Raw genomic sequence first — 25,961 nt, 5'->3', positions numbered from 1 at the left:
TTAGTGACATATGGAGGTCTGATTGGTGGTCTGTCTGGTAAGGAGTTATCTTTAAATGTTGAATAAACTTGTTTGAATTTATATATTGTTGTTATCAAAATTCTCCAAAACTCATGTCATCTTCTGCTTCTATAAGATAAAAACATTAATGTGTTTTGATTTCTCCCCTACCTCTCACCCCACCCAGGTATACTCCTGCTTATTTTTCTTACATCATTACTTCTCGATTTTAAGGATATTTTCATAACAGTTGCACATAAACATTGCAAATTACTTAGACGTAATGAGACAATATACTGGCTTTCTTATGTTTTTAAAGTTTGAATCTGGAAAGTCTCCCGTGTGTTGAAGACTTGATCCCCTATGTAGTGATGCACAGAGATGGGATTATGGAAGTGATTGGATCTTGAGGGCTCTAAGTACACTCCTAGTGGATTAATCCATTTGGTGGATTAATTCATTTGAATGGACTACTAGGAGGGAATGGAAACTGTAGTCAGGTGGGGCATGGTTGGAGTAAAGAGGTCATGGGGAACATGCCCTTGGGGACTATATCCTGGCCCTTGCCTCTCTCTCTGCTTCCCAGCTGCCTCGAGCTGAGCAGTTTTCTTCCACCACACCCTTCTGCCATGATGTTCTGCCTTGCTTCAGGCCCAAAGTGATGGAGTTAGACTGATGCCTCTGAAAGCATGAGTCAAAAATAAACCTGTCCTCCTTCAAGTTGTTTGTGTTGGATATTTTGGGCACAGGGATGAAAAACTAATACATCATTCATTGCTTTCCATGATGTAGTTTTTCCCAATATTGAAAAATTTGGAATTTGTACCCAGTTTTCTTTTAAAGATTTCTCTTTTGCCTCTTTCTCCTTTCCTGGTTCTCTCTCCCTTTGCTTCTCCCTCTCTTCATTTTTCTTTATTTCTCAATTGTGTAAGTAATGTAATTTCTGGATGCTTACATGCCTAAGATGTCTTATTTTTGCTTCCAAATATAAATTATTTTGCCTAGTAATAAATCAACAAGGTTCTTAATTCTATTCTTATGATTCAGGACTCTGTATAAACTAGATATTTCCATAGCCATTTAGAAACCAGTTATAGAAGAAAAAATAAAGACTGAATTTTCTTTCTTTCTTCGTTTCTTCCTTCCTTCTTTCCTTCCTTCCTTCCTCCCTCCCTCCCTCCCTCCCTCCCTCCCTTCCTTCCTTCCTTCCTTCCTTTTATTGTCTTTCTCTCTAATATTTATAAATTTTGTCTTCTTAAAAGAACAAATTAAAAATAAAGATATTTCAATATTTCTTAATTTGGTTTTTGTTTCTCAAAAAGAAATACAAAATCAGGCAAAGAATAGAAACACTGGGCTGGGGATGTGGCTCAAGCGGTAGCGCGCTCGCCTGACCTGCATGAGGCGCTGGGTTTGATCCTCAGTACCACAAACAAATAAAGATTGTGTCCACCGAAAACTAGAAAATAAATATTAAAATCTCTCTCGCTCTCGCTCTCTCGCTCTTTAAAAAAAAAAAGAATAGAAACACTATGTAACATGACTGTTGTCAATAGTAAGTGGTCAAGGAAGGAACAAGTCCCCAAACATGGGTGACACTGAACTGAACAGGTGTATGCTATTACAGGGATCGGTAACATTTAAAGATGTTACTATGGCTTTTACCCAGAAGGAATGGAAGGAACTTGAACCTGCTCAGAAGAACCTGTACAAAGATGTGATGCTGGAGAACTACAGCAACCTAGCTTCAATGGGTAAGGACAATTCCCTTGTAATTAAAAATGTGTTCACCATGATACATTCTTCCTGAAGCCCTTGATAAGTGTGGCCTTGATTTTTGTTTTAATCCCTTTTGGGTACTAGGCAGGACCACTGCCTTCAAAATGGAAGCTCTGCTTAATTGCAGCCCATGGACAAGCACATTGGGAAACTTCAGGAGCTGTGTATTCCTTCACCTTGAAAGGCCCTGAAGTGCAAACAATGAGGTTTGATTCCTGAGATGGCTCTTCTAACTCTCAATTTCTACCTTTTCTCATAAGCAGGGTATCAAGCTCCCAAACCAGACATGATCTCTAAGTTGGAAAAAGGAGAAGAACCATGGTTGGGTAAGGGGAAGAAACCCAGTCAAAGTCGTCTGAATAAAAAAGCAAGATCCAAGCAAGTAGGAACCAGTAGAAGTAAGTTCCTAGTTTCTTGGTGGTAACTTAGGAATTCTTCAAAGAAAAATTTACTCTTAAATTATTCTTGAATTATTCTAGACTATATTTTTCTTTTTTAAAAAAAAATATTTATTTATTTTTTTAGCTTAAGGTGGACACAATATCTTTATTTTATTTTTAGCAGTGCTGAGAATTGAACCCAGTGCCTCACGCATACTAGGCGAGCGTGCTACTACTTGAGCCATATCCCCAGCTCCCTATTTTTTTCTTAAACAGGAAATAGCTGTAGAAAAATATCAGAGTCTATCAGAGGAAGAAGAGTTCAAACAATGAAGATTTCCTACTTAGAGACTCTAATATCTCTTCCTTCTTCATGAACCTGTCCACATGTGAGATCATGCAGAGATCACTGTAGGAGTGAGCCAGTGTTACTTACGGGAGTTTGTGCCACTTGTATTAGTCAGCTTAGACTAGGTTTTGCTTCATTTAGGAACAATCCCCAAATCCCTTTGGCCTACAATAGGAGATTTATTTTTTGCTCAAGCTGTATTACTGTTCTACATGATCTCCATTTGGGAAGCTGTGCTGAAAGAGCATTCTCTGGCAAATTCTGGTCTCTTGGCAGAAGGGAAAAATTGGAACCACATGATAGCTCTTAAATTACTGCTTGGAAGTGGTAGATTCACCCACTTTTTTTTCAGGGTGGGGGCGATACCAGGGATTGAACTCAGGAGTACTCAACCACTGAGCCACATCCCCAGGCTTACTTATTTATTTATTTTGTTTAGAGACAGGGTCTCACTGAGTTGCTTAGCACCTTGCTGTTGCTGAGGCTGGCTTTGAACTTGCACCTTCCTACCTCAGCTTCCTGAGCAGTGGGGATTACAGACATGTGCCACCCCACCTGGCGGCACACATTTTATTGGTTAGAGCAAGCCATTTGGCCACTCCTGAGTTCAACAGGGTGAGAATGTTTAATCCTTCCACAGGGCTGGGTGCTACAGTTCAAATGGCCATGTATTGGGGAGGGGCTTAGAGGTGTAATTCTTCCATAGGTATCAGTAATACAGACTATCATACCATTCCAATTGTGGAAGGAAAAAGCTGAAACCCAGGGCCCTAAACCTTTGCTTCCAGCCCCTCAGCCGAATGTCTAACTGGTCATTCGGTCCTTCCATATAACCCCTTTTCCTTATCTATGTGCTCCATTGCTCAGCTTTCAGAATACCCCTCTTGGCTTTTCTCTCAATCTCATTCCTATTTACCTTATCTAAAGCATTACTTTTTAAAAATCCACCTTCCTTATATCCTTTGTCTTTCTATCAGTATCCCCACCCCATGCTCTAATTCCCCATGTGTCAAATTCTCTCCTATGTATCCAGACATTCTTGGATCTGTCTTTTTTCTAAATCTCTTGGCAAGATACTCTTGCCCATACATGACTTTCTGTTTCCCTCCTTTCATTGTGAAATGTTCTAGATCTGTGGTCTATAGCTTGTCATCCTGCCCATTTTCCCCTTAACCCTTGCAGTCAAATTCTAAGAATTCATTCCTCCCTAAGTTTCTGACTTAAAAGTCACCACTGCATGCCTTCCAGGATGGACTTGAATAGTATTGATTAGCCTGAAGTTCTTGCCCACCTAATTGCACCACCTGAATTAGATCTTATCCTCTGTCCTAAGTGCTTCTTAGCCATTTACTCACCAGCTTCTCCTCCTTCCCACTTGCTAAAATGTTCCTTAGGTTTTATCTTCTATCTGTTCTTTTTTTTCTAGTATATGTTCATTAGAGGGATCATCTATTATGCAACTACAAGCTTTTTATCCCGTACTGGTGACTTCCATTTGTCTTTGTCTTACATTTCTATATGACCTGCTTATTTATAAGTCTTCGAGTGTCAGAAATTGAAAGCTTTGTCTTTCTTTATAAATTAGAGGTTTCTTTTATCTTTGCTGTTTTTATTAGGGTCTACTCTCATTTTAGGCCTGTCTCCCGTGGATTACTGTCCTTTCCTCAGTTCCTATATGTTTGTTGTCAGTTCTCACTGACATCACACAAATTAGGTTCACATTATCTTCCTAAACTGGTCCAATTCTTGAGTAGATTTATTGAATCCATTTTTTTTTTTTTACAATTCATCTTAGAGGTTGCCACATACTAAAATACTCAATTATTTATGTCAGTATAGTCCTCAAATTAGCAGAATGTCTACTATATCTTTTAAAGTTTTATCTGACCCTGATTTGTCTAAAACCCCCATGAATTTCCTGAGATGAGAGGAACCAATCCTTCAAAGGACAAGTGGAGAGACCCCCATGATTTTCTGACCTGTCCATGAGCTCTTCCAGCTTTGACTATTCTTTTATTGTTGACACTTGGTATTACTAACTAACTTGGTATAACTAGAAGGTAATCCTGAAAAATATATCTTTGTCATGCTACATTGACTATTTTCTTGGTTCAGGCTCTTATATAATAATTAAGGGCTGGGGATGTGGCTCAAGCCGTAGCGCACTCGCCTGGCATGCGTGCGGCCCAGGTTCGATCCTCAGCACCACATACAAAGATGTTGTGTCCACCAAAAACTAGAAAATAAATATTAAAAAATTCTCTCTCTCTCTCTCTCTCTCTCTCTCTTTAAAAAAAATAATAATTAAAGCTTCTTTTATGAAGAAATATTCTTTTCCCTCTAAGTAATTTGTTGGGCCTAATGAGCTCCATACTAAGTTTATGAAGCAACAAATATTCTAGCTTAAAATTCATTTTTTAATTGCTGTCTCAAATTTAGGAAAAGCTTCCAGTCTTAATCAAGTGCTTGACTAGATCCAACTGTCCCCTGATATGATGTGGTTATTATGCCAATTCTATAGTTCAGATTCTCCTCCTGTCCTATCCCCATGGTGAATTTCTCTTTTAGTGCTTTCTATCTTTTTCTGGGGAACAGATGTCAATTGTGATTAGCACAAACACATCATTTTAAGAGATTCTTATAATGTTACATGTCAAGGGGAAAGGTTTGAGTTTTGATCCCTTTCTTCCCAGAAGGAAATTTGCCCCCATCTTCTCTATGCTCCTCAGGAGATACAGTCTTGTCATGCTACCTAGGAAGTCTTTTTATTTAGCCGTCAACCCGCACCAGCTTCATGAAAGAAGGTTTGAGTCGTGAGAAACCACCAGGGAGTTTTAAATTAAAGAGACAAGACTCTAATTACCTTTAAACCAGCTCCAGGACGGCTCCTCCTAGCTCCAGCCTCAAGCCACCTATTGTGGTATCGAGGTTTACTGAAGAGGCTAGAGAGAGAGCGAGAACACACCAGGGAGTTGACTTATTGGAGAATAAAAAATTCTGGGGAAAAAATCCCATCCAATAAAGATTAAGGGGGGCAGCATCCCAAGGTCAGGGGCGATGATTGGGTCTTCCAGGCAGTGACCAGACATGCCTCTGCACAGACAAGCTCTCGGACCTAGAGAAGGGTGGGAAAAGCTCTGACACAGCTGTGCCTAAGCGCCTCTCGCCCAGCCTGGGAGGTAACTCAAATCACGTGCGAGGATGGCCTCCCACACTTTTAAACTCTTTCTTCTAGGGTGCTGAATGTCTTTAAACTTTTCTAAATGAAAAGCAGTTAGCAGCTCTGCTTCTCTAGTCTCCTTACTATAGCTGTACCTCCAAAAGTTCTGCAGGAACTTAGTTTCTAAATGTTCTTCAGAGAAGAGTAACATTTCCTGGCTATCTATTCAGATACAATAACTCTTTTCTGTTTGAATCCAGTTTTCATTTTTTCCATGTAATGTCCATTTATCATGAAGATGGCTATTTACTTTCTCTCTTCTCTTTCTCAGATCATGGAGATTCATATTTGTGTATGTGTGTCTCTCTCTGACTCTTTTTATTCTCATTTGTAAGCTTTTTCTGTATTTTCATGCATGTATCTGTAAAAAGGCTGCCCCAAAATGACAGCCCCTGTTCCTAAGTTTATAGTCTTTTTTTTCTTTTGGGGATTGACTCAAGGGTACTCAACAGCCGAGCCACATCCCCAGTCCTATTTTGTATTTTACTTAGAGACAGGGTCTCACTGAGTTGCTTAGCACCTTGTTGTTGCTGAGGCTGGCTTTAAACTCACAATCCTCCTGCCTCAGCCTTCCGAGCCACTGGGATTACAGGAGTGCACCACCACACCCAGCTTAAGTTTATAGTTTTTCACATGTGGTATCCATAGTTAGCTAATAAAAGTTTTTGAATTTCAATTCCAAATTCTTAGGAGAAACAATATTGTTGGACTATCAATGGCCTAGGATTTACCACTGTTCAATAATTGTTTTCAGCTAAAAGTTGGATCATACAGTGCAAACATGGCTGCCTACTCCTGTTGGTGTGAGTGGTATCCTCAAATAAGGGGAATAGTGGTAAAGAAGATATCTCAAAATATGTAGTTGTGTAACATATGGGGGAAAGAATATGAGCAACTACTTAAAGCTAGGAATAAACTTAAAAATTATAATTGGCAATTAGAATTACCTGACAAGAACAAGGATGTGTACTCCATGGCAAACTATTAGAAAACAAATGTGTATGTACACTAAATCCAGATAGTGTAAAGTTTGTTTGCCAAGCTAATTCCAGCAACTTTTACTATTTGGTTAAGGACTTAGGGAGCTCAGAGGACCTGTAGGGTTTTTTTTTTGTTGTTGTTGTTCCTAGTACAAGAAGGTCCTTATTACATTGTTCATGTAGCAGTGGCACACCCTTTCCTGCTTCTTCCCTCAGTCACCTATTAGCTCCTCAGTACTCTTTAATAGATTTACCTTAGATTCTGTACCCTAGTTTACATTAACTAGCCTTAATAGAGGAATAAATAAATAAATAGAGGAGTTTATGATAAGAGCATGTGTTTACATCTCTGTAACCTAAGGGCATATACTTCAGCCAAATATCACAAGGAACTAGTAATTAAGAGACCACTGAGAACTGAAATTACGTAAACAGTACCTTTGAGGACCTACAGTCTTACATTTCTGCTTCTCTATTGTATGTTTCACTCTTTCTACTCAGAAGCTTTTTTATATAGATAAAATATGGCTTTACTAGTACTTGTCTTAAGTCATTTTAAAATATAATCACCAAATGGAGACTACATTTTTAGGAAGAAAAATCTTATTGGAAATCCTGGGTTAGCCAAATGTGTCTCCAATTGACCATGAAGAGTTGGAATAATATATTTTAGGTCACAGTTACCAAATACTCTGGGTAACTTAGTAGTTATAAGAGGTGGGCAGCTAGAACTGAGAAGAAAGCCTAAAAGTGTCACCTGCAATCACAAGCTTTTCTTTTTTTTTTAAAGGATGCTAATTTTTTAATTTTATTTTTTAGTTGTAGTTGGACAAAATATCTTTATTACTTATTTTTATGTGGTGTTGGGGATTGAACCCAGGGCTTCACCCATGCTAGGCGAGCGGTGTACTGCTGAGCCACAACCCCAGCCCCAATCATAAGTTTTTTTTAACTATATTTATTATTCTCTGTTCATTGCTCCATGTATTTATTTAATCTTCTATCCCAGAAGTTGCAAGTTCATATTTTTAAGTAGCCAAAGTTGTATCTAATCACTGTTGTCAGTTTCCTTTCCCTGATTTTACTACAGCATTCTCTCCTGTCCCCAAGTTTAAGAGGATAGGGACATTAGCCTTTGATACTTATTTTACATTTGGATATTAGGGTTAAATAAAGATTTACTTTTGTTTTTTCTTTAAAAAGATTTATATTTTCTTTATAAAACTTATAAAAAAACTTAAGCAAGAGTATAAAAATTAATGGGAATTCTTCATTGAATTTCATTGTAGAAGAAGAACAGCGTGATGATGATCAGTTGGAGAATAACCAGAAATCTCAAAACAAACCCATTAAGGAAGTTGCCTTTAAGAACAGAACTTTGAATAAGAAGAAAGGCAGTGAGTGTGGTTCATTGGGGAAAAAAATTAATGTGAGTACAAAACATGTTTCTTCAAAAAGGGGACTTTTTAAATCTGATTCACATGGGAAGAATTTGAAGCAAAATTTAGACTTACCTGGCCATAGAAAAAACTGTGCAAAAAAGAAACCTGATGTAGCTAAAGAACATAGGAAATCATTCAGTCAGAGCTTATCTGATAAGAAAGACACAAATCAAGCTGGAAAGAAATGTGAGAAATTATCCAAACAGAGTTCACCTGACAAGCATGACAAAACTCAGACTAGGAAGAAATGTGAGAAACGATGCCATCATAGCTCACCCCATACTAAGCAAGGCAAGATTCAGTCTGGAGAGGAACATGAGAAATCATTGAGCCCTAGTTCATCCAATAAACCTGACAAAACTCAAGCTGGTTTGAAACCCTATGAATGTAACCAGTGTGGGAAGGTTCTCAGTCATAAACAAGGACTCGTTGACCATCAGAGAATTCACACTGGGGAGAAGCCCTATGAATGTAATGAATGTGGCATAGCCTTTAGCCAGAAGTCCCACCTTGTTGTACATCAGAGGACTCACACAGGGGAGAAACCATATGAATGTGTTCAGTGTGGCAAAGCCCATGGTCATAAACATGCCCTGACTGACCATCTAAGAATTCATACTGGGGAAAAGCCCTATGAATGTACTGAGTGTGGGAAAACCTTTAGACACAGCTCAAACCTTATTCAACATGTGAGATCTCATACAGGTGAGAAGCCTTATGAATGTAAGGAATGTGGAAAATCCTTTAGGTACAACTCATCTCTCACTGAACATGTGAGAACTCATACAGGTGAAATACCATATGAATGTAATGAATGTGGCAAAGCCTTTAAATATAGCTCATCTCTGACTAAACATATGCGAATTCATACAGGCGAAAAACCCTTTGAATGTAATGAATGTGGAAAGACTTTCAGCAAGAAGTCACACCTCATTATACATCAAAGAACTCATACGAAGGAGAAACCTTATAAATGTGATGAATGTGGGAAAGCCTTTGGACATAGTTCATCTCTTACTTACCATATGAGAACGCATACTGGTGAAAGTCCCTTTGAATGTAAGCAATGTGGGAAGGCCTTTAAACAAGTTGAAGGTCTTACTCAACACCAGAGAGTTCATACTGGAGAAAAACCCTTTGAATGTAATGAATGTGGGAAAGCCTTTAGCCAGAAGGCACACCTCATTGTACATCAGAGAACTCACACTGGGGAGAAACCCTATGAATGTAACGAATGTGGGAAAGCCTTTAATGCAAAGTCACAACTTGTTATACATCAGAGATCCCATACAGGAGAGAAACCCTACAAATGTAATGAATGTGGGAAATCTTTCAAACAGAATATGTCCCTCACCAAACACATGAAAACTCATTCTGAGGAAAACTCTCATGAGTGAAATGAGAGTGGGAAATCTGCTAACTGAACTGAAGATTTTTTTTAACCTTAGAAATACTCTGAACTTGAAGTATGTTTAAAAACAAAAAGACCCTTGACAAGAACATCTTGTTATCCATGAGAGGATTTGAACATATAACTTCAAATAGAAGCATGGATGGAATAAGATACCAAATCTTTTATGAAAATATAATTTTTAAATATGCAGTTATTATAAATGATTTACATGTGTAGATTGAAATATGAAGCTTTAAAAAAATAGGAGTAAGTTGAATAATCAGAGCAATGAAGAAACAAGTTGTATATATTTCACAATTACTGAGTTGCTTGGGTGTTGTGTACATAAGTCCACATATTAGAATTCAATTTGCATATCTGCTTATTGCCTTGTGTAAAGGAGTGTGGCCATTTATATAAACATCCTCTTTGATATTATCATCCAGCTCTTTCATAATGTCTATACAAGCTTTTACATTAACAGATTAACAGAAGCCTTTATAAAAAGCTTGTTATTCATCTAAGTATTGTTAAAAGAAATGTTTTTAAAGCAAGGAAAAAAACAAGTGAAGATACAAATATGCTGGTCAGGAATGATGCTCAATATATATTAAGTCAGTTTTAAAAAAGAGATTGCTAAACCATGTATATAGTATCTTCCCACTCATGTACAAAAGATTATGTGTGTTTACCTGTCTCCCTCTCTGTGTATGTTTGTGTGTGTGTATACAAGTACTATAAATGTATATCAATAGATTTTGTTTAAAATTTTCAGAAGAAACTTAATAGTGGTTGTGACTAGGCACAGAAATATAGGACTGAGGGCTAGAATGAGAGTAAGATCTCATGTGTAGTATACTGTTTAAATTTTTATCATGTTTATGCCTTGTTTTCATAATTAAAACTTTTAATATGCATAAATCAGCACTATTTTAGAATGTCACCAAACCCATTCCACAATGTTGCTGACAAGTTAAAATTTTCTATGCTTATTCATGAATAATGCTGAATATGAGGTATTTGATATTGAATTCACAAAGATTTTCCTATCAAATACAAGTTCTTTCATAACATAATAATTACAACTGTAACAGCACTGTGTCTCTTCTATTTTCTATTAAAGACCGAAGATGAACTATGGTTGCAAATTAATGAGTGTTTTTTTTTAAACAATTTATCTCACATTTAAAGTTTTCCTACAAAAACACCACAGGCATCCATTTAAAATATATTGCACTAAATACCATCACATCCTGTTCTTGCATAATAGCAGAAATTGTTAATGGATCACTGTACTCTTTCTGAGTGAGCTGAAAGTCAGCATTATAATCATTCTTAAGCATGAATTCCAGGAGGTATTATGAATCAGTTTGAATCTGCACAGGAGACCTATATGCCGTTGCATACCTAGATTTTTTTTTTTAACCCTTGAATCATAGATAAAAAATTTAGGGCTGATGTTGTAGCTCAGTGGTAGAACACTTGCCTAGCATGAGGGAGGCATTGGGTTTGATCCCTAGCACCACATTAAAAAAATGAAATAAATAAAATAAAGGTATTTTGTCTATCTACAATGAAAAATATTTTTAAAAATTTACCTGAACTGTTTTAAATTTTAAGTTATGTTAAAAACAAAGATGTAACACAAAATTGCCTTATAAATTATGAAATCATTTGTAAATTATTATACTAATTTTTAATACAATATTAACTATATGTAGTATTGTCAAATATAATAATATTTGATATATGTATTCTTTTTATTTTTCATAGTGCATGTGTTACATCTTGTTTGCAAACATAGAGGTCAGTAATTTGGACTTGTCCTGTTCAATTTTGTTGAATCATAAATATTTCACCTACATAGTAATCTAGCATATGAGGAGCACTGAACAAATATATGATTAAACATCATCTGCAAATATTTACAGTCCAGATCCTGCTTTCCTCACTTCATTTCAGAGAATTATAAAATCTATTGAGAATAGAATGTGTGTATATGTGTATGTGTGTTAACACTTGTTTTGAAAGACTAACTTGTGGGTCTTAGCTCCCATTTCCAAGTAACTTATTTAATTTCAGGGGAAGGAAACACAATACAAAATCCATTCTCACCGGTAATTTATCAAGTGGAAGTCTGGCCCTGTGCACAGAATGAGTTGTCACTATCCAGACCTGTAGAACAATCTTTAGGATGAAATGGTTGTAGGTTATGGCTATGTTGAATTCCCACACCTATTGGAGAACCCATAAGTGTCATGCCTGGAATAGTCAGAAGTACAGGTATGCCTTAACTGTAGAAGTGAATGCTTGAAAGACACTTTTGCAGTGAAAAATAAATTTTGGATCAATAAATGAGGAAATGATGTCAGAAAATAATTGAAGGTAAACAGTAGAAAAAAAAGAAACAGATGAATCTAAATCAATAATGCACAAACTTTAATGTATATCAAAATTGCCTGAAGTACTGTTAAAAGTAGATTTAAGTAATATAAATTCTTGGGCCCCAACCACAGATTTATTGATTCACAAATTTGCATGTTTAATAAGTTCCTAGAGGATACAGATTCTGCTAGTTGGGGAACCCACTTTGGAGAACTACTGGTCTAAATCATTAAGTACATTTCTTAAAAACTATTTTAAAACAGTTTGATTGTTATGGTTTGGATGTGAGGTGTTCCCCCAAAGCTCATGTGTGAGATAATGCAAGAAGGTTCAGAGGAGAAATTATTGGGTTTTAAGAGTCTTAACTCAAGTCAGTGAATTAATCCCCTGATAGGGATTAATTGAAGTGGTAGGGTGTGGCTGGAGGAGGTGGTAATTGGGTGTGGCTTTGGAGTATATATCTAACTTGCCAGTCGACAGACTCTCTCTCTCTCCCTCTCTCTCTCTCTCTCTCCCCTCTCTCTCTCCCTCTCTCCCCCCCTCTCTCTCTCCTTCCTGATTACATGTAAACTGTTTCCCTCTGCTACACTCTTCTGCCATGATGTTCAGGCTCACCATGATCCCTGAGAAATAGAGCCTGCTGTCTATGGATTGAGACCTCTAAAACCACGAGCCCCCAAATAAACTTTTCCTCCTCTACAATTGTTCCAGTCTTGTCCTTCAGGTCACAATGAAATAGCTGACTAAAACTGAAATATTCCTTAATGTAAAAAAAAAAAAATGAAAGGTCTTATCTACAGAATAAATTTCAGTTTTGAAATATTTATTTTGATTCAGAAGCCAACAAAACAAGAAAAACAAACACCAGCAAAACACATACACACACACACACACACACACACACACACACACACACACACACATACCTATCCTCATAGACCTTAATTCAAGAGAGGGAGATAAAGAAATAATTAAAATACAGAGTATGGCAGATAATTATATGGCAAAAAAATAAATAAATCAGGGATGAATTTTAAATACAATGATGGGAGGAGGAAGAAAGCTCACTTAGATGGTGACAAAAGCAAAGAGTTCGATAGGGTGAGACAGCAAGTCACGTATATATACAACAAAAGGTTATTATGGCATAAATTTTTTAGAATCTTAGGGTGTTGGAAGGAAAAGATGCTAAATTCCTCTGTCATAAAGAGGAAAATTTTGAATAATATACCATGATTTTAAGAATAATTAAGTTTGCATCAGGGAGAAAACAATCTTTGTATACTGATTTTGGTAGTCAAGTTTGTATAACCTAGTAAATTAAATCTGAATGTATACACAAAACCTTTAAATGTCTGGTAATCCTACTTTTTTGAATCTCTTCTGCAATACATAGTCAGGGTATTCTGTAATATTTTATCAAAGAACAGAGAAATTGCATATAACTTACATTTCTAGTTAATTAATTAAATTAAATATGAACCAAGAATGGTGGCACATCCTTGTAATCCCAGCAACTCGGGAAGCTGAGCCAGGGAGCATCACAAGTTCTAGGCCAGGCTTGGCAACTTAGCAAGAACCTGTCTCAAAATAAAAAATAAAAAAGACTGGGGATGAAGCTCCATGGTAAAGCACCCTGGGTTCAATCCCAGAATGAATTAATGAATTAAAAAAATAAATAAAATATGAAACCATAAATAAAGGAAATAACATTATACATTAAAAGTTATGATTTTAAATTGTATTTAAGAAGATGCAAATGATCCTGTGATTTTTACCTGAGGAATATGTTTTACTGATACATCTCCAAGTTATCAAGTGAATTACCTAACATTGAAGAAAGCAAATGTTTTCCACTCATTCCTCCTTCCAGAAAAAAATTTGCTTACATTTTATTGACCAGAAATGAATCACTTGATGACCTTTAATTTAAACAAGTCTTGAGGAAATGGAATCTTAACCTTTAATATTAAAGGAAAGAAAGACAAGGACATCTGAAAATGAGTGTTGAGCAAAACTGAAAATATGAAATAATTACCAAGTTAAAAAACAGGTTGCAAAATGATATGTACATTAAGATCACAATTTATATATAATGCTTATATATGCTTACATATGTTATGTATATGTTGGAAAATGCATAATGTCACCTTCATTGCAGAGACAGTGGTCCTTTCCAGGTTGTGGGTGAAGAGTAGTTTTATGTTTTTCTAAATAGTTTTTATATCTCCATGAGTTAATTTTACTGGTATGGCACTGCACTGGCTTGTGGCATGATCTAGATGACATCCACCAGTTGGGTCATTTTGTCTACTTGATTGTTCAATGCCTCTTTCCTAGCAGATGTTCTCTGGTGGGTGTTAGCACAAAAAAAGGCTTTACACAAGTCCATCCACTTTCACATGCGTATACAGATCTCCATGTTTTTGCTCTTTTATTCTTTTTCTTCCCAAGCCCTTGACCAGAGGTATAGGTCATTTGCAGTGGCACATGAGACTACTGTGTATCTTTTCCAAGCCTGGGCCACTTCTTATTCCACATAAGGTGGATATTCATGTCTATCACCTGAAGCTCTAGGTACTAGGAGGATTCCCCTCACCACTGTCTGTCAGAGTCACCTCTGGGTGAAGCTGTACCGAAGCTGTCTTCTTCAGCTCACACATACCAAACCAGCCCATGCAGAATCCCAGCTCCAGTCTTCTTCCCATAGTTAACTTTCAGAATCTCTTTGTAGAGCTGTATATCTGAGATGAGAAGAGTGCTGGTGAAATGGGGATGCCATGTGCTTGCATCTTTTGTTCACCTCTTAGAACTCCCACCTCACCACACTTACAATGGCAGTTAAGTTTCAATGTGAATTTGGGAATGGATAAACCATAGCACATATAATTTTCTGCTGCAGGTGGCCACACTTTGCTCCAGAATCTCAGGAGCTTATATTGTGATTCTTTAACTGGACTTATCACAAACTCCATGTGGCTTCTCTTCCCAATACTGATACCTACAAAACTAAGCATTGAACATCAGTGTAAGAGGGTCTATTTATGCACTTTCTATTCTGTTCCATTGTTCTATTTATCTATTTTGACACTAGATTACTAAAGCTTTGTAAATCTTGAAGTCAGAGTACGTTGAGTAAGATTTCTAATTTTTTTTTTCATTTTCAAATTTGTTTTGGCATATGCTAATTTTTCAGAGTATTGCCAGTTGACAACCATCTCCAATATTAGGTGTGAATAATTCCTAAGTTGATTCTTTTCACTGTTGATATTATCAATATTTTAAGTCTTTATCAATATGAAAAAGGTTCATTGTTATATATACCTTTAACTATTATTTATAAACTGTAATTATATTGAGTTTCCTATCTTTTTTCAGTTGGTTTTTTATGTCTTTATAGTTTTCTAGAGAAATGTGTTTCTCAGATAATAATTCAAATTTTGACATTATTTTTGGTTCCATTGTGAATCCTACTTTCTATCTCTATTTTTGACTACTCATCAAAGGTGAAATCATGGTATTTGTCCTTCTGCAATTGGCTTATTTCACTCAGAATAATTTCCTCAAGTTTTACTCCTCTTCATGTTATAGCAGATGTTAGAATTTTCTCCTTTTAAAAGCTAGAATAACATGCCATTGTGTTTGTATATCCATCCATTCATTCAACTTGAGTTGTTTGCACATTTTAGCTAATGTGAACAATGATGCTATGAATATGGGTGTACAAATATCTCTTTAAGACTAAACTTTAACTTATTTTGCTTTTATATTCAGAAGTGAAATCCAACAGAATCATATGGTAATTCTATTTTTAATTTTTGTTGGATTTTTACTCTGGAGACAGACAGACAAACACACACACACACACGCACACACACACACACACACACACAATTTTTTTGGGTGGTGGTGGTAGGGATTGAACCCAAGGCCTGACACGTGCTCTACCACTGAGCTATACCACCACCAGCCCTTTTTTATTTTACTTTAAGCCAGGGTCTCACTAAGTTACCCAGGCTGGCCTTGAACTTGCAGTCCTCCTGACTCAACCTCCTGAGTAGCTGGGATTACATGTGTGCATCACTGTGGCTGGCCCTCTGTTTATATTTTTTTGATGCACAATTAAAAGTTTTTTTTTTCATGAAGTCCAATTTGTCTATTTTCTATTTTTGTTGCCTATGCCTTTGGTTTTATATCTAAGAAGTCATTACCAAATTATGAAGATTTGCTCTGTTTATTTTCTTTAAAAAGTGTTAAAGATTAAGGTCTTTAATATGTAATGAATTTACACCATCCAACATGATGTTAGTTAAGATCAATTTCATTCTTGTACCTGTTGATATTCAATTTTCCTAGTATCATTTATTGAAAAAGACTATCCATTGAATGACTTTGGTACCCTCATCATTAGGATGTATTCTTATCTTAAGGTAAATTATATGTGGTTATAAAACAAAACAAATATACTTATCTGGCTTATAAAATAAATCATTTTTCTTCATTTTATCTATCTGTTTTACCCTGTCTTGTGTATTTCTGTTCACTACCTCTAGAGTGATCACACACTCCACATTTTCCAGGACCAGTTATAAGCTTATTGTCCTAGTATGGTTATTAATAGCACCCTTTTCACTGTCAAAGCTGTCCTGGATCAGATGAAAATTATATGGGTATCTTTACCTCTTCACCAAAATTAATTCTTGGGCATTCAAAAGAATTCGTAAAACTGTAAGATAACGTGCTAGTTATGAGTGTAGTTCTGAGTTAGACTTCAGGAGCTTACATCCTGGCTCTATCACTTAACAGAATCATGACCCAATGCCTCAGATTATTCCTCATAAAATTAGGATAATAATCATCTCTCCCTTGACATTAAATTGAATCAAGGATCAGAAAATTTTCTGTAAGTGGATATTTTAGTTTTGGGGGCCACATGGTCTCTGTTGCAACTTCTCAACTCTGGTTATTGTAGCACAAATACAACCATAGATGACACACAAATAAATGAGCCCAGCTGTGGTCCAATAATCCTTTATCAAAACAGATACCAGTCCATGTTTACCCAAGAGCTATAGTGTACTGATCCTAGATTATACAATTTAATTATTTTAAAAAACTATTAATTTAGGGCCGCACAAAGCAGAGGACACTCCCTTGATCTTTTGGCAAGAGATTCCCCCCAATATAGGAGTATATGGGAATTTGCAAGAGAGGGAAACTCCTGAACATATATGTGGAGGCAGGACCAGCTGCTATGAAATATGTGAGGGTCAAGGACTGACAGTAGTTGAGGCCTGACAGTGGAAGGTTAGGTACTTGTTCCACAGCATGTAATATTTGAATAAAGAAGTCTTTTCAGAGACTGAGGAATGATTCTGGGGAGAGTGGGTTGGGAAAGTGCTGTGGTTTGGATCTTCCCCAAAGGCACATGTATTAGGAGCTGGTCCCAGAGTAGCACTGTTGGGAGATGGTGGAGCCTTTGAGAGTGGGACCTAGTGGTACTTTCTTAGTCATTGGAGTGTACCCTTGAAGGAGAGTCTTCCTCTTCTCAATTCTGCATCTCTTTCTCTTCCCTTTTCTTTATGGCTCATGATGTTAAGCATTTTTTGCTCCATCCAGTGTCCGCCCCCCGCCCCAAGATGTGCCTAATCACAGGCTTAAAACAATAGGGTCAATAGATCATGGACTGGAACACCCCAAACTGTGAGCCAAAATAATCCTCTTATATTTTAAGTTAATTATCTCAAGTATTTTCTTACCGTGGTGGGAAACTGACCCACACGGATGGTAACCTAGAGTCCACCAAACTTCACCTCCTGTTCAAGGAAAGGTTTACCTTTCCCTGAGGATGAAGATGAGGACAGTTATTTGCTAACAAGCTCCTGCTGTTGGCTTAAGAACGCATTGAGAGTTGGGGATTTGAATCATGGCTATTACCACATAATCAGGCAGGATTTTGAGAGTGAACAATGAATTAAACTTGTGAGAGGCCCCTCTTTAAAATGTGGTTCATGATCCTTAACTTTCCCACATTTACTACCTTCATAAGGTTTCTCTTCTCTATGAGTTCTCTGATCTCAAATTAGTAATGTGCTGTGGCCAAGAAACTTTCCCACATTTTAGAGTTAGAGTGAGCAGTGAATTAGGTGGGGGCATATAAAATGTTCTGAACAATACATGGAGCCTGGCATCATGAGCCATCATTCAACGAATGATGTTTATTAGTGTTGCCAACATTGTGCAAAGAAGACATCCAGTGAGAAGCTGAGACCCATCATGAGAATCTGGTGGGAGCTCTGCAGAAAGAATGGACACATGTAGTTAACAATTTAATTACACTCAGCCTGAGCCACAAGTAATGATCCAGAAACTTCTACGTGTAAAATCTGCCCTGGGCTGTCGGGAGAAGGAAGAAGAGGATTCAGATGAAGTTGCTGCCTTCACCTTTCCCCATTCCTGCCCTTAAACCTTGACCTTTAGTCCACCAAGATATTTCTAGTCATAGTACATCTTTAATTCAAGATCAGAGAACTCATTTCAGAAATGAAAACTTATCAGAGTCATGAGTGTGGGAAATCCTGCAGTCGTTATTTATCTGAGCACTCCCAGTGCAAAAACCCCTGGAATTGTTATGTGAGAAAATTTTTAGGCAATATAGTCATTTTATTTAATATTATACTGTTTAAACTGAGAAGAAACACTGTTCCTATAACTAATCTAAAAAAATGTGTCATTGTTGAGAGGAAGTGTTATAATGGACCTAGTCATTCAAAACTGAGGTTTTTTAAAAAGATAATTAATAATTATTTTCAGAGATATTTTGCTACAAATGTATGTATTTGTTTGTAATAAAAGCCCTTTTTGCCTTCAATATTTTTATTAAAGTGGTGCTAATAATTTAAGCATATTGGTTAATATTAACATGTCTTTTGATCTTATTTAATAGAATAATGATGGGTTACCAGTCAAGTTCTCCAGAATTTATTATATTAAGAAGTTCTTTTACACTGAAATGTGGAGCATCTAACAAATGAATTGCAAAGAATTAGATGATGTATGAGATTTGAAGATTGGCTGAAATCCCATCTAGGTTCAAAGATATGCAAGTTACTTGGGGAGTCCTTTCTCTTGCCTTTTCCCAGTGGAAGAGTAAAGTGTTTGGGGCACTATCAACATTATAATTACAAACCATCTTGAAGATAAATATCCTGTAATGACTGAGGACTTTTTAAATATTGATATAAAGAAGTAATATTTTGGAAACAATTATCCAGTCACCTGCCCGATCCTTAAATAATTTCATGTTCTCTTAAGTTCTAAACAGAAGGTTTTTTAAAATGAAATTATTGAAACATCTGTCTACCCATCTTTTGATAACCGAATTGTTTCCTTTGATTTGTCCTAAATGCAGTGGAATTCTATGTAAAATTTAGGTCAGAGAAACTCAATTCAAGTATATTGTATAACGAAGCAGTAATACTGTGATATTATTTTTAAAATCTTTGAAGAATGCAGGAAAACAACTTCTGATTAAGAAATTAATTAACATTAAGACAAATAAGATAATTATCTTTGGTTTCACAGAATTACTAAACAGAATTTTAGTTTTGTTTTTTACAAGATTCTGCCACACAACCAGCGCGCAAGCTTCATTAAAGAAGGTCCGAAGCATAGAAATTTACTAGTGAGTTCAAAATTAAAGAGACAGACTCTCATTACCTTTAATTCCCAGCTCCGGAGACGGCTTCTCCTAGCTCCCGCCGCTAGGCACCTAATGCGGTGGCAAGGTTTACAGAAGAGGCTAGAGGTGAGAGAAGGAGAGAGAGAGAGCACACCAGGGAGTGAGCTTTTATTGGGGAACAAAAAATTTAAGGGAAAATCCCATCCAATGAAGGTCGAAGGGGGCAGCATTCCAAGGTCAGGGTCAGTGATTGGTCTCAGGGTCAGTGGCCAGGCACACCTCCACACTGACAAGCCCTGTACCTAGGACAGGGTGGGGAAGGCTCTGACACATTTGCATCTAAGTGCCTTTCACCCAGCCAAGAGGTAACTCAAATCACGTGTGAGGATGGCCTCCCACACAAGATTACAATTTGTACTGATCCTCTTTGTATATAAACTTTTGTATCTAAAGATAAACTTTTTTTGTATATAAATATAATCATATTCATGGTATTTTTACTACAGGTAAAAAGTAGGTAGTAGGAATAATTATTCTTAAGATTAAGTTAAAGAAACTTGTAAATTGATAGAAATATATAAAATATAAGAAGTCATATTATGATGAATGAAACATGTACATTCATCAAAACCAGATTTAGTTTATCCTCATTTGAATCTTCAGAATAGCTTTGAAGTGGAAAAAAAGTAATATATTTTTCTCACCCATCACAAGATTCATGGGTGATATTCTATAATGAAAAACAAATTAACGGGAGGAGAGCATAACAAATATATTTAATTAAGATGTTGTGTGGCAAGTGTGATTTTAGAAATGAAGATCCAAGATGCAAGAAAACTTGTGTGCATTCATGCCTAAGTTTGATGATGAGTAGACACTCCTGCAGAGGTATGATTTGGTTAAAAAGTAACTAGACCCAATGAAAATAAACTGGAGAAACTTAATAGACCTATCTGTGTGACAATCTTCCCTCTGAGTTTAGGGGAGGACCCTTGTCACATAAGGATGGTCAAGGTAAGAGGTTGAGGGAAGGCAGAAGATTGAGAATAATGTTTCTGCTTCTGTGATTTTTCAGCTTCCTTCAGGTTAAAAACTCATATGACAAGGTGTCATATGTTGAGGTATGGTGTTCAAAGTTCCAATATCTTCATAATTATGTTTGCATATCTAGTGTATTTTTAAGATACACAGAAATGTGGTCTTAAATAACTGAATTCCTAAGTGTAATAAAAGCCTTTTGAAGTATGAGAAATCAGTGCAATGATGAAAATTGTTTGTGTGTATATATAGGTGTGTGTGTATAATATATATATATACATATAAATATTTCCTTATCTTTTTAGCAATTCTCATGTTTTTTTTTTAAATTTTTCTTATTGGTTGTTCACAACATTACAAAGCTCTTGACATATCATATTTCATACAATTCTTCATGCAATTCTCATGTTATTTTGCAGCATTAAAAAACATAGTTTGAATAGCAAAATTGACAAATTTGCTTAATAGCTATAGACAAAGAATGCTTTATTCTACAGAGATACTATGCATTATTTTCTAATATTCATGAATGTTTTTAGTGAATTATGTAGAATGCTACAAAGAAAATCACAACAAATTTTCAGCAGGAAATATTCAAGCTATTCTCTTTTTTTTTCATCACAAGGCAATGAAAGTAGAAATGAACAATTAAAAGCAACCCTCCAACATCACTTAGGAATTGAAAAATAATTTTCTGAGTATTTTTGAAGTTAAAGACTAAATCCAACCAAGAAAAAAAATGCAATGATTAGAAAAAATAAAGCTAGAACAAAAATTGAGTATAAAATTTAAAATAATAATAATAATATAAACCAAAAGGAATACATTAATAAAGATAAAAGCATACAATAATGAATAGATACAAACAGTAAATTTAATAAATCAATCAAAAATTTCTAGCAAGTAGGAACAAGGGGATATGTATGTGTGGGGGTAGGCATATGGAAAGAAATATAAATATAGATTGAAAAGAACTTACATTTTCCAAATTGATCATTAGCAAATCAAATTAACAGTTCAGTAAAATCAGCAGTCAGGTTTACCTGAGGCCTTCTAGAGTTGTTCAAAAGTAAAAATTTACATTGATAAAGAAAAGTACTAGGTACTCTAAAAGCATTTGATAAAATTCTTCATGGAAATTTCTGGTATCTTGATCTTGGACTTCCAAGTCTCCACAACTGTGAGACAAACACCCGTGTTTATTATAAATCATCCAGTCTCAAGTATTCTGTTATAGCAGCACAAAATGCAGTAAGGCTGGCAAATGACTAGGCTGGTTGGACGGAGACAGGAAAGGATTGAGATGAGGACATTGCAGATAAGGAATTCAGCAAGAGACATTTAGTTGGATCCATGGGATTGTGCACAGGTGAAAACCTTTATGTTTTACAAAGAATCCCCTGGGGAATAAAGCAATAACCAAGTGGAGAACTTGACTCACCTGGTAAATGTCAGCCAGGCTCTGTGTTTGGCACCCAGTTCTTATTAATGGGGCTCATAAATTGGAAAACCATGATTACCAGGATGGAGATATTAAATGGGCCCACAGTCTGGTCGCCTCACTAAGACTGATTGAGCTGACGTTTTTGAATGCCCAAAGCTTCAGCAGCATAGGCGAACTCTATGCCTCTATGTGGTAACATCCTATGGAGATCACCCCCACACAGAGCTGGTGGCAAGTTGATTACAATAGGCACTTTCCACCCAGGGAGAGGGGATGATTTTTTCTTTACTGGATTTGGTTCCTACCTGGATATGGGGTCACTTTCACTGTTTGCAGCGATTCTGGCTGCATCACTAATTGAGGACTTACTGAGTACAGAATTTGTGCATGTGGGAACCTGAAACCCATTTTCAGCCCAAGGTGCCCATTTTGTGGTAAAGGATGTGTGAAATTGGATCTATGAACACAACACCCTCTCCTAACATACCATATCACCTAAAAGCTGCCATTCTAATCAAATTTTGAATTAAGACCTTTTGGCCAAGGCCCAAGTGAGCAATGACGCTCCTCAGGGTTAAGGTGCTGTTTACCACCCACATCCTGCACAGGTGATGGAAATGGAACAGTGAAATAACCACAAACCACAGAGGTCAAAGCCAGGTCAAGAGAGGCAAGCTGACCAGACAGGTCCAACTTCTAACCAACAAAGGAGCCTGTGTTTGCTTTATTTATATTGGAAAACATCAAGGCCTGGATAGAAAGTTCTTCACCAAACAGGATAAAGGTGGGGGCAGGTAGGCTGCTCGGTTCCTGGTGGGTTATGCCCGTCTCTGAAGCTTCTGGTGGGGCCTTTCTAGCAGAGAGGAGGGGAAGGTCACGTGCATCGGGTGGTCTGTCTCTGTGGGAGTGCCCAGAGTCCCAGTGCCAGACCTATTCCCTGGACGACTGCACATTTCACGCATTTCACGGATGCCTTCCCACAGCTGTTGCCTAAGTTGTGGTGCCTACATTGAAGCTCTGCCCAGTAGATTGTTCTGTTTCTGACAGCTGTCCTACCCAGGTCCAGAGCAGGCTTCACCCCATCTCACCCAGAGTCCTTTCATACATACTTAGGTTGTGCTGGATTATGGGTTCTGTTTCCTGGAACAGGGGTTCCACTGAACATGACGCTGTGGTTACCGCCTGGTCTCTGACTCCCTTGTGTCAATAGGTCAACAGTCAACATCTACTGATGAGTAGATGCCATTTATCAGATTAAGGAAGTTTGTTCCACCACTAGTTAGCTGAGAAATTTCATATTAAATGTCCTCAAAGGCTTTTTCTACATCAATTTAAATAATTGATGTATAGAGTTTTACCTTTATTGCATTAATGTAGTGAATTACCTTGATTTTCAAATATTAAGGCAGCCTTGTATTTCTAGCTTAAGCTCCACTTGGTTGTAACATATTATCTTTTAGTAACTGCTGGGTTTGACTTGTCATTATTAAGAATTTTTGCATCTATATTCATGAGGAATATTGACCTGTAAATTTTATTTTTGCAACATGATTATAGGTTTTTATTAATAGAGTTATTCTGGCTTCATAAAAATATTTAAGGCTTGTCCCTGCTCACTCTTTTTATTGTGAGACAAAGTTTGTGTATGATCGGTACAGACTTTTCCTTGAATGTTTGTTAGAATTCACTAATGGGATTTTCTTTGTTGAATGGGTTTTATGGAAAATTTAAATTTCTTAATAGATTTAAGACAATTTAGATTTTCTTTATTACTGTGAAAGATTTTAAAATTCTATTTTCAAGGAATTTGCCCAATGCATAGAAGAGGTTGAATTCATTGACATGAAGATGATATAATATTCTCTGTTTTAGTCAGCACTGCTGTGATTAAAGGATCTGACCAGAACCATTTTAGGGAAGAAAAAGTTTATTTGAGGATTCACGGTTTCAGAGGTCTTAGTCCGTAGTCAGCCAGCTGCATTCTTCGGGGCTCAAGGTGGGCTGACTTGGCAAAGGAGTATGAGAGAGGGAAGCAGTTTACATGATGATCAGGAAGTAGAGAGAGACTCCACTGGCCAGATACAAATATATATCCCCAAGCCACACCCCAAGTTCCACCCCCTCCAGCCACACCCCACCACTTCAGTCACCACTCAGTTAATCCCTGTCAGGGAATCCATTCACTGATTGGGTTAAGACTCTTCTAACCCCATCATTTCTCCTCTGAACCTTCTTAGATTGTCTTACACATGAGCTTTTGGGGGACACCTCATCTAAATCATGACATTCTCTTATCTTTCAATGTCTGCAAGGACCACAAAGATATCCACCCCACCTTTCATTTATGATGTAGGTTTTCTGTGACTGCTCTCTTTTTTATGTGATCTGCCTATCTAGGAATTTATTCGTTTCGTTGACATTGGAAAGAATGAACTTTTTTCCCCTGTTTATCTTTCACTTCACTGATTGCTGGTTTTATCATCACTATGTCCTCTCTCTGTTTAATATCTGATATTCACATTTGTTATTATGTAAAATAAGAGTTAATACTTTTTACTTAAACATAAGATGCCTTTCAGAAAAATTACTGTCCAACTATAGCAGTGGACACAGGAGAGAGAATTTGATCATCCATAGAGCTACAACATCCAGTGACTATAAAAGGGAACACCCCTAAGTAAACCACTGCCCACTTTTTGTGGGGAAAGTTTATTTCAGTTCTGAAGCAGAGTGTCCTTCAGGTCCTCCAATATTTTCTGAAATATCATTTTTCCTTGCTTTTCATGGTAGGAAGCCCTTGAACTCCATCTTCACATGGTTCAAAAATAACCATGATCGCATCTTTGTTGAATTCTTTTTTTCTCTCAAGCTATATTGGAGCAATTTAAGGAACCATCATCTTTACCATCAGAAGACAAATCCATATACTGAATTCTTCCTTGATCTTGAAATATGCTTGTCCTTCTTTTGTATTTTGGGAACAATATAATCTCCTGTTTTGTTTCAGGTTGTTTGTTTGTTTGTTTTACTTCTACCTGAAGCAGAGGTGCTTGCCTGCTAACTTTTCCTTGAGCACTAAGAGGGGGAAGAAGGGCCAGGTTAGGAGGGTTCAAGAGTTGCTTAGGGCACTTACTCCTCTTCTCCAAGGAAAATGGTCCAGATTGAAAAGATTCACATTGGTAGAAACCACCACTTTGTGGGGTTTGAAAAAAGAACTATCATCCTGGCTCGTGCCACTCTAACGCTGCAGTGGGCCACCAAAGCAAGAGTTCCCCCTGCACCATGTGCTCCCTGCCAGAAAGGATGTGCCAGAGCCTGCACTTCAACACCGAGGGCTCAAGGCGGCCAAGGAAAGGGTGGGAGATGTGTTGTTGACACCTGCCTCTTCTGTTTATTTTGGGCTTACTTTGTTGTTGTTTTTTTCCCCAAGGTTCATGGGGCGAAATGTTGTCAATGATTTGAGACTTTTTTCATATTTTAAATATTTAAAGTGAAAATTTTCCTCTGCATGTAATTTATCCCACAGATTTTGATATGGTATCTTCATGGTCATTTAAGTAAGTTGATTTTTTTTTCTAATTTTCTAATTTCTCTTTACCCAGGCTCTAGATGGTCCATTTCCAGCTCCAGGCAGAGTGAGGATGAGGTTTGTGCCCACTCCTGGTGGGCTTCGTCTCAGCTCCTGGGGCCCTCACTTTTCTATAACCCCTGCATTATGTGCTTAGCTCCTGAGGAAATGCTCTTTGCAAGAGAGAGAGATGGAGGAGCAAGGGCATGTGTAGGTGCGTCACACACACACACACACACACACACACACACACACACACACACACACGCCACTTTTCAAAAGCCAAGCCCAGGTTTGTCCCC

General features: G+C 37.0%; 1 protein-coding gene across 2 annotated transcripts in view; it reads left to right on the top strand.

Moving 5' to 3' along the window:
* Zfp37 (ZFP37 zinc finger protein) overlaps positions 1 to 25,961 on the top strand; it is a 45,045-nt gene that overhangs the window by 4,559 nt on the left and 14,525 nt on the right. Inside the window, exons 2-4 of one of the 2 annotated variants that reach the window (XM_021729363.3) lie at positions 1,628 to 1,754; positions 2,040 to 2,177; positions 7,998 to 16,434. In XM_021729363.3, the coding sequence (XP_021585038.3) occupies positions 1,628 to 1,754; positions 2,040 to 2,177; positions 7,998 to 9,547 (1,815 nt within the window). In that variant the 3' untranslated portion in view covers positions 9,548 to 16,434. Of the gene's footprint in view, positions 1 to 1,627; positions 1,755 to 2,039; positions 2,178 to 7,997; positions 16,435 to 25,961 lie in introns of those variants that run through there. The other variant, XM_078047977.1, reaches the window with a different exon arrangement.

This window comes from Ictidomys tridecemlineatus, chromosome 4 (genome assembly GCF_052094955.1).
Source record: "Ictidomys tridecemlineatus isolate mIctTri1 chromosome 4, mIctTri1.hap1, whole genome shotgun sequence".
Lineage (NCBI taxonomy): Eukaryota > Metazoa > Chordata > Mammalia > Rodentia > Sciuridae > Ictidomys > Ictidomys tridecemlineatus.
This window is presented reverse-complemented; position numbering and strand designations above follow the sequence as displayed.